Genomic DNA, 10295 nt, shown 5'->3' on the forward strand with positions numbered 1-10295 from the left:
AAGCACTGAGATTTAAACTTAGAGACAATTAATTCTCAACTTTCTAATAAATTTTTAATTGGTGCGGGTGGTTTCAATAAACTTATTTAATGATGTTTGCCTTTTAAAGATTGTATTCATTTCGAAAATTAATACCTCGGTTGTATATTCAAAGCAGAGAATTGAAAATTGCATTATTTGTTGTGCTTAAACCAAAACATATTAAACATTGATAATTTCCCATTCGGTTGGATTATACTCGGACTGACGGCTCTTAGCAACATTAGTTTGGCTTAGCCACTTCGAATGAAGGCGACCATGGAAATGGACTCTCGAACAAGGTAAAATTTTAAAACATTTTAAAAATTCGTATTATATCCTGTGTAATTCAATAACTAGAGCTCTATGTAACAAGATAAGCTGAACACGCAACGAAATTTTTTCATATTTTGATTTTGATTTTTGTGTGTTCACAAGGCTTTAGTAGAACGCTCGACACAATTGCAAACCTGATTTATCTATACATCTGACGACACCTTAATAAATTAATGTTACGGATAGGAGCTAGTCTCACACCACTACCACCCTCTTTAAATGAAGATACTTCGGGCCTGTTATGTAAAAAAAAAATCAAAGTTTCATGATCTGCTTTGAAGTTTTAGAAATTCTCACGACTTTGCTAAGACATTCAAATGTACCTTGGATACCAAGAAAACTGCGTAAACATTAAAAACTCATGATTTTGTAATATGTGTGTTCGGAATTCAACCATAGAAACACTATTATTATTTTTTTAAATTTTCTTTCAGGATTTTCTTCCAGTATTTGATTGTAACCTGGCTTTCCATGTACAACGCATGCGCAGAACAAAGCTCAGGAATGTATACCGAGTACGGAAATTACCTTAAAGATCACGTGATGGAAAGGCGGCCAGGGATTGGAATAGAAGGTTGTACATTCGCCTGCCTCGACCACAGTAAGTGCAGAAGCATCAACGTTGACCTGACGACCCACATGTGCGAGTTGAACAACGCAAGCAAGGAGGATTTTCCAGAGCACATGACACGAAAACACAGATCCCTATACGCCACTGACGATTTCAAGCCACCGCTATTTCAACCTTCATGCGCCGCTTATCTTAAATATGACCCGTCATTGAAGAGCGGTTATTACTGGATAAGTATCAGGCGCAAGAAGAGGAGAGTGTACTGTGACATGGAAAGATTCGGTAAGATTAAAAAATTGCGAGACAAAAAGCAATCATTTTATAATAAAAGAGCACGCTGGCTTTATTACAATGCACTGCTTTTACCTAAAGAAAAGGAAAGGGCTAAGTCTTATTTTAAACGATGACTGACGGTGTTCCACCATTAGAGAAAATTCTGGGAATTTATGCGGTATAAGAACAGCAGGCGTTCACATTATATCAAACAGGAATGACCGATAATTTTTTTTTTATCAATTTACCGTGTCCCCTAGTTGCTAATTCCAGCATATAAGCAAGGTATTTTCAATCAAATATCGTCAATAGCGTATCAGTCTTCATTCGTAAATTATTTTGTAGTTTCCTTGCGAATAAACCGCTGTATTTTCAATTATAAACAAAAACAAAGGATTGGGTGATCAACATTCTTTAAACTCAAATTCGCAAAAATAATATTTTTTCCATGAATTTATCTATACACTTATGTATTTACTTATGTATTTAATCAATTATTTCGTTTGATAACTTTTATCAAATCTACATTATCTTTTCTTTAGAACAGTTTGACCACTGTTATTGGCCTATGGCAGCTTTGGCCAAAACTAACAAAATAACGTTTCTATGAGGTTTATATGAAAATCACAACAAAAGTATTATTGAATAATTAAATTCTGTTTTCTGTATTGAAGGTGGAGGATGGACCCTTGTTGTGACCATCAACGCCTTAAACAATGATCATCTTCAGAGAGCTGAGAACAACTGCGCAGACTCCGTCACCTGCGTGACCTTGATCGAGACCGACATCCCGGGTAGGAAACTCTCTGATGAAGACATCCACGAGATTGTTGGAGTCGATGGTAAGAAAGACTCAGAACCATTATGTTGTGTTATATAAATACATCACTAATAAATCAGCAGCGAGTTTAACAGATCGACGCACGCTACCATGGACAGAGTTTTGAGAAGTGAGCCAATACGGATACGAGAAACGTGATATGTGATTGACGTCAACCGGCAAAGAAATGCTTCATTATAAACATCAGGACACGGAATATATCTAGTTATTAGCCTTAAACGTTGTCTTTGGTGGCCACGGAAACGCGATTCACGCTTATCATTAATAGACGGTAAGCTGAAAAATCCTTTTTTTAAAGGTGTTTTTCTGGTAGAGCCGGTGAGCAGTCCGCTTTCCACAACTAACAAGAACAAGGACGCGGTTTTTTACAAGGTCCGTAGAGAAATTTGTTTAGTTAGACACTAGGAACAGAGACCAGCTCTATATACGCAATAATGCAAAAGTGACCTTAAGGATTTTTTTTCACTTTCACTGGATTCTGATTAATTTTTTTTTAAGTTCGCTCATAATTTCCGAAATCCAATTTTCTCCTATAAAACTTTTACTATTTATCAATTAGTCCGTTATGTACAATAGTACAATACAATACATATTTCTCAATTTTCTCTAAATAAGAAATAAAATGATTTTATTTTGATTCTTTTTCAGATTCCAAGCGGTTCTCAGAACTTTGACTCATCTTGCCGCAAGACTATTAACATGTAAGTGATCACCATGGGTATTCCTTGGTGTTACGGAGAGCTTGTTTTTTTGGTGCTCAAGGCCTTTGTACTAGATTTCTTTGTCTCGTTCTAAAGTCTTTGTTTTTGGCTTTTGTTCTATCACCATCACCATCACCATCACCATCACCATCACCATCACCATCACCATCACCATCACCATCACCATCACCATCACCATCACCATCACCATCACCATCACCATCACCATCACCATCACCATCACCATCACCATCACCATCACCATCACCATCACCATCACCATCAACATCACCATCAACATCACGCCATCAATCACCATCACGCCATCAATCACCATCACCATCACCATCACCATCACCATCACCATCACCATCACCATCACCATCACCATCACCATCACCATCACCATCACTATCACCATCACGCCATCAATCACCATCAATCACCATCACCATCACCATCACGCCATCAATCACCATCACGCCATCAATCGCCATCACCATCACCATCACCATCACAATCACGCCATCAATCACCATCAATCACCATCACCATCACCATCACGCCATCAATCACCATCACCATCACCATCACCATCACGCCATCAATCACCATCACCATCACCATCACGCTATCAATCACCATCACCATCACCATCACCATTACCATCACCATCACCATCACCATCACCATCACCATCACAATCACAATCACCATCACCATCACCATCACCATCACCATCACCATCACCATCACCATCACCATCACCATCACCATCACCATCACCATCACCATCACCATCACCATCACCATCACCATCACCATCACCATCACCATCACCATCACCATCACCATCGCCATCATCATCACCATCACATACAAAATCATTATCACCATCAGCATCATCGTCTCTTTGGGTTACTAAGTGGACCATATAAAATATTTCAAATAATCCACCGCTGCTGCTTTGTGTTTTAGCTGTCCTCGTGTTATCATTTCGTTCTCGTACCCTTACAAATGGGAGACGAACCCTTGCACCAGCCTCAGCCAGGGCTATCGGATCTACGGTCACCCCATAAGTGGTGAGTATCACTGTCTGTCTGTCTGTCTGTCTGTCTGTCTGTCTGTCTGTCTGTCTGTCTGTCTGTCTGTCTGTCTGTCTGTCTGTCTGTCTGTCTGTCTGTCTGTCTGTCTGTCTGTCTGTCTGTCTGTCTGTCTGTCTGTCTGTCTGTCTGTCTGTCTGTCTGTCTGTCTGTCTGTCTGTCTGTCTGTCTGTCTGTCTGTCTGTCTGTCTGTCTGTCTGTCTGTCTGTCTGTTTATTGGTACACCGTACATTTTATTTCATTTTGAGCTCTAAGGGCGAAATGACAAGAATGTGAATTCTCTTTTGTGGGATTTATTCTTTCAAAGACAGATTATCATCTCATTACTATACTTCTTTTTAGTATTTGACAGCCATGACGACGGTGAATGCGGATCTTTTTGGTATCCAAGTGCAAGTAGTTGTAAGTCTATGGTCGCAAGCCAACGGACGGAGATGCATAAGGCACCATTAAACACTAAAAAACACACACCATGCAAAATTCGACCGCAAAGCAGCAACGTCCTAGCAGCTCGTAGCAATTTGTCGCCTTTAACAGCCTTCAGCCGCCATTTTGTCATCCTAGCAAAGTACCAAGTGTGGAATAGCATCCATTTCCAACGGCTGATTTGGGGAAAGCTAATGCGATATGTTCGATTGAATTTGGAAAACTTTGTTTTTAGATGATTATTATGAGGTTAAAACACATTATGTGGCTTCCATTGTTAAATGAAAGCAACAACAAAGGTGTGGCTGACATGGGCACTTATATTTTGACACCTTAGTGAGAACGCAATATAAAACGAATTTTCCGACATCTTGAGCCACGGCACAATGTGATAACTTGCCCAAAAGGCGACACCTTAATCATCACGCACCCCAGACCCTCTTACCCACCTCGCAACCCACAAGCACGTGACAAGGATGCAAAAGGAGTTAATGTAAAAAAAACCGCAACATGGTTCAACTTTAGGTAACACACGAACCATACAAAAGCTGTCATAGCTATACCCATTTTATTCTTGTGAGGCGTACATTTACTTTTTTTTGGCATTTTTGGCTGTTTTGGCAATTTAATCCTCAAGTTTACTTTGTTACAGATCGGCGCGTGCTATACGGCTTCCCTAAAAGTGGCTATACAGGAATCTATAACAAGCGGCAAGGCTACCTCTGGGTGAAGTGATGCACGGGAATCTTTAACAAGCGGCAAGGCTACCTCTGGGTGAAGTGATGCACGGGAATCTATAGCAAGCGGCAAGGCTACCTCTGGGTGAAGTGATGCACGGGAATCTATAACAAGCGGCAAGGCTACCTCTGGGTGAAGTGATGCACGGGAATCTATAACAAGCGACATGGCTACCTCTGGGTGAAGTGATGCACGGAAACCTATAACAAGCGACATGGCTACCTCTGGGTGAAGTGATGCAAATCTATAACAAGCGGCAAGGCTACCTCTGGGTGAAGTGATGCACGGGAATCTATAACAAGCGACATGGCTACCTCTGGGTGAAGTAATGCACGGAAACCTATAACAAGCGACATGGCTACCCCTGGGTGAAGTGATGCACGGGAATCTATAACAAGCGACATGGCTACCTCTGGGTGAAGTGATGCACGGAAATCTATAACAAGCGACATGGCTACCTCTGGGTGAAGTGATGCACGGGAATCTATAAAAAGCGGCAAGGCTACCTCTGGGTGAAGTGATGCACGGGAATCTATAACAAAAAGCAAGGCTACCCCTGGGTGAAGTGATGCACGGGAATCTATAACAAGCGAAATGGCTACCTCTGGGTGAAGTGATGCACGGGAATCTATAACAAAAAGCAAGGCTACCCCTGGGTGAAGTGATGCACGGGAATCTATAGCAAGCGGCAAGGCTACCTCTGGGTGAAGTGATACACGGGAATCTTTAACAAGCGGCAAGGCTACCTCTGGGTGAAGTGATGCACGGGAATCTATAGCAAGCGGCAAGGCTACCTCTGGGTGAAGTGATACACGGGAATCTTTAACAAGCGGCAAGGCTACCCCTGGGTGAAGTGATGCACGGGAATCTATAGCAAGCGGCAAGGCTACCTCTGGGTGAAGTGATGCACGGGAATCTATAACAAGCGGCAAGGCTACCTCTGGGTGAAGTGATACACGGGAATCTATAACAAGCGACAAGGCTACCTCTGGGTGAAGTGATACACGGGAATCTATAGCAAGCGACAAGGCTACCTCTGGGTGAAGTGATGCACGGGAATCTATAACAAGCGGCAAGGCTACCTATGGGTGAAGTGATAAACGGGAATCTATAGCAAGCGGCAAGGCTACCTCTGGGTGAAGTGATGCACGGGGATCTATAACAAGCGGCAAGGCTACCTCTGGGTGAAGTGATGCACGGGAATCTATAACAAGCGACATGGCTACCTCTGGGTGAAGTGATGCACGGGAATCTATAACAAGCGACAAGGCTACCTCTGGGTGAAGTGATGCACGGGAATCTATAACAAGCGACATGGCTACCTCTGGGTGAAGTGATGCACGGGAATCTCTAACAAGCGGCAAGGCTACCTCTGGGTGAAGTGATGCACGGGAATCTTTAACAAGCGGCAAGGCTACCTCTGGGTGAAGTGATGCACGGGAATCTATAACAAGCGGCAAGGCTACCTCTGGGTGAAGTGATGCACGGGAATCTATAACAAGCGACATGGCTACCTCTGGGTGAAGTGATGCACGGGAATCTATAGCAAGCGACAAGGCTACCTCTGGGTGAAGTGATGCACGGGAATCTATAACAAGCGGCAAGGCTACCTCTGGGTGAAGTGATGCACGGGAATCTATAACAAGCGGCAAGGCTACCTCTGGGTGAAGTGATGCACGGGAATCTATAGCAAGCGACTAGGCTACCCCTGGGTGAAGTGATGCACGGGAATCTTTAACAAGCGGCAAGGCTACCTCTGGGTGAAGTGATGCACGGGAATCTATAGCAAGCGGCAAGGCTACCTCTGGGTGAAGTGATGCACGGGAATCTATAACAAAAGGCAAGGCTACCTCTGGGTGGAGTGATACACGGGAATCTATAACAAGCAGCAAAGCTACCCCTGGGTGAAGTGATGCACGGGAATCTATAACAAGCGGCAAGGCTACCTCTGGGTGAAGTGATGCACGGGAATCTATAACAAGCAGCAAGGCTACCTCTGGGTGAAGTGATGCACGGGAATCTATAACAAGCGGCAAGGCTACCTCTGGGTGAAGTGATGCACGGGAATCTATAACAAGCGACATGGCTACCTCTGGGTGAAGTGATGCACGGAAACCTATAACAAGCGACATGGCTACCCCTGGGTGAAGTGATGCACGGGAATCTATAACAAGCGACATGGCTACCTCTGGGTGAAGTGATGCACGGAAATCTATAACAAGCGACATGGCTACCTCTGGGTGAAGTGATGCACGGGAATCTATAACAAGCGGCAAGGCTACCTCTGGGTGAAGTGATGCACGGGAATCTATAACAAGCGACATGGCTACCTCTGGGTGAAGTAATGCACGGAAACCTATAACAAGCGACATGGCTACCCCTGGGTGAAGTGATGCACGGGAATCTATAACAAGCGACATGGCTACCTCTGGGTGAAGTGATGCACGGAAATCTATAACAAGCGACATGGCTACCTCTGGGTGAAGTGATGCACGGGAATCTATAAAAAGCGGCAAGGCTACCTCTGGGTGAAGTGATGCACGGGAATCTATAACAAAAAGCAAGGCTACCCCTGGGTGAAGTGATGCACGGGAATCTATAACAAGCGAAATGGCTACCTCTGGGTGAAGTGATGCACGGGAATCTATAACAAAAAGCAAGGCTACCCCTGGGTGAAGTGATGCACGGGAATCTATAGCAAGCGGCAAGGCTACCTCTGGGTGAAGTGATACACGGGAATCTTTAACAAGCGGCAAGGCTACCTCTGGGTGAAGTGATGCACGGGAATCTATAGCAAGCGGCAAGGCTACCTCTGGGTGAAGTGATACACGGGAATCTTTAACAAGCGGCAAGGCTACCCCTGGGTGAAGTGATGCACGGGAATCAATAGCAAGCGGCAAGGCTACCTCTGGGTGAAGTGATGCACGGGAATCTATAACAAGCGGCAAGGCTACCTCTGGGTGAAGTGATACACGGGAATCTATAACAAGCGACAAGGCTACCTCTGGGTGAAGTGATACACGGGAATCTATAACAAGCGACAAGGCTACCTCTGGGTGAAGTGATGCACGGGAATCTAAAACAAGCGGCAAGGCTACCCCTGGGTGAAGTGATACACGGGAATCTTTAACAAGCGGCAAGGCTACCTCTGGGTGAAGTTATGCACGGGAATCTATAACAAGCGGCAAGGCTACCTCTGGGTGAAGTGATGCACGGGAATCTATAGCAAGCGACAAGGCTACCTCTGGGTGAAGTGATGCACGGGAATCTTTAACAAGCGGCAAGGCTACCTCTGGGTGAAGTGATACACGGGAATCTTTAACAAGCGGCAAGGCTACCTCTGGGTGAAGTGATGCACGGGAATCTATAACAAGCGGCAAGGCTACCCCTGGGTGAAGTGATGCACGGGAATCTACAACAAGCGGCAAGGCTACCCCTGGGTGAACTGATGCACGGGAATCTATAGCAAGCAGCAAGGCTACCCCTGGGTGAAGTGATGCACGGGAATCTATAGCAAGCGGCAAGGCTACCCCTGGGTGAAGTGATGCACGGGAATCTATAACAAGCGGCAAGGCTACCCCTGGGTGAAGTGATGCACGGGAATCTATAGCAAGCGGCAAGGCTACCCCTGGGTGAAGTGATGCACGGGAATCTATAACAAGCGGCAAGGCTACCCCTGGGTGAAGTGATGCACGGGAATCTATAACAAGCGGCAAGGCTACCCCTGGGTGAAGTGATGCACGGGAATCTATAGCAAGTGGCAAGGCTACCCCTGGGTGAAGTGATGCACGGGAATCTATAACAAGCGGCAAGGCTACCCCTGGGTGAAGTGATGCACGGGAATCTATAACAAGCGGCAAGGCTACCCCTGGGTGAAGTGATGCACGGGAATCTATAACAAGCGGCAAGGCTACCCCTGGGTGAAGTGATGCACGGGAATCTATAACAAGCGGCAAGGCTACCTATGGGTGAAGTGATACACGGGAATCTATAGCAAGCGGCAAGGCTACCTCTGGGTGAAGTGATGCACGGGAATCTATAGCAAGCGGCAAGGCTACCTCTGGGTGAAGTGATGCACGGGAATCTATAGCAAGCGGCAAGGCTACCTATGGGTGAAGTGATGCACGGGAATCTATAACAAGCGACAAGGCTACCTATGGGTGAAGTGATACACGGGAATCTATAGCAAGCGGCAAGGCTACCTCTGGGTGAAGTGATGCACGGGAATCTATAGCAAGCGGCAAGGCTACCTATGGGTGAAGTGATACACGGGAATCTATAGCAAGCGGCAAGGCTACCTCTGGGTGAAGTGATGCACGGGAATCTATAGCAAGCGGCAAGGCTACCTCTGGGTGAAGTGATGCACGGGAATCTATAGCAAGCGGCAAGGCTACCTATGGGTGAAGTGATACACGGGAATCTATAGCAAGCGGCAAGGCTACCTCTGGGTGAAGTGATACACGGGAATCTATAGCAAGCGGCAAGGCTACCTCTGGGTGAAGTGATGCACGGGAATCTATAGCAAGCGGCAAGGCTACCTATGGGTGAAGTGATACACGGGAATCTATAGCAAGCGGCAAGGCTACCTCTGGGTGAAGTGATACACGGGAATCTATAGCAAGCGACATGGCTACCTCTGGGTGATGTGATGCACGGGAATCTTTAACAAGCGGCAAGGCTACCTCTGGGTGAAGTGATGCACGGGAATCTATAACAAAAAGCAAGGCTACCCCTGGGTGAAGTGATGCACGGGAATCTATAACAAGCGGCAAGGCTACCTCTGGGTGAAGTGATGCACGGGAATCTATAACAAGCGGCAAGGCTACCCCTGGGTGAAGTGATGCACGGGAATCTATAACAAGCGGCAAGGCTACCCCTGGGTGAACTGATGCACGGGAATCTATAGCAAGCAGCAAGGCTACCCCTGGGTGAAGTGATGCACGGGAATCTATAGCAAGCGGCAAGGCTACCCCTGGGTGAAGTGATGCACGGGAATCTATAACAAGCGGCAAGGCTACCCCTGGGTGAAGTGATGCACGGGAATCTATAGCAAGCGGCAAGGCTACCCCTGGGTGAAGTGATGCACGGGAATCTATAACAAGCGGCAAGGCTACCCCTGGGTGAAGTGATGCACGGGAATCTATAACAAGCGGCAAGGCTACCCCTGGGTGAACTGATGCACGGGAATCTATAGCAAGCAGCAAGGCTACCCCTGGGTGAAGTGATGCACGGGAATCTATAGCAAGCGGCAAGGCTACCCCTGGGTGAAGTGATGCACGGGAATCTAT

The 10295-nt window shown here is 45.9% G+C and overlaps 1 protein-coding gene across 1 annotated transcript; it reads left to right on the forward strand.

The window, feature by feature from the left end:
- The first annotated feature begins 150 nt into the window (after positions 1-150).
- LOC116618287 lies at positions 151-5229 on the forward strand. The gene is made up of 8 exons (XM_048732589.1): positions 151-320; positions 789-1207; positions 1873-2040; positions 2338-2411; positions 2688-2740; positions 3719-3822; positions 4186-4245; positions 4922-5229. Exons 1-8 carry the CDS (start codon positions 286-288, stop codon positions 5002-5004), a joined length of 996 nt encoding a protein of 331 aa, XP_048588546.1. The 5' UTR covers positions 151-285; the 3' UTR covers positions 5005-5229.
- Positions 5230-10295: the final 5066 nt, after the last annotated feature.

The sequence above is a fragment of the Nematostella vectensis genome, chromosome 9 (genome assembly GCF_932526225.1).
Source record: "Nematostella vectensis chromosome 9, jaNemVect1.1, whole genome shotgun sequence".
NCBI lineage: Eukaryota > Metazoa > Cnidaria > Anthozoa > Actiniaria > Edwardsiidae > Nematostella > Nematostella vectensis.

Coding starts and splice junctions, on each gene's coding strand:
- LOC116618287 (XM_048732589.1), top strand. CDS start 286: ATGAAGGCGACCATGGAAATGGACTCTCGAACAAG. Junction 1,208..1,872: donor CTGTGACATGGAAAGATTCG/GTAAGATTAAAA, acceptor TCTGTATTGAAG/GTGGAGGATGGACCCTTGTT. Junction 2,041..2,337: donor CGAGATTGTTGGAGTCGATG/GTAAGAAAGACT, acceptor CTTTTTTTAAAG/GTGTTTTTCTGGTAGAGCCG.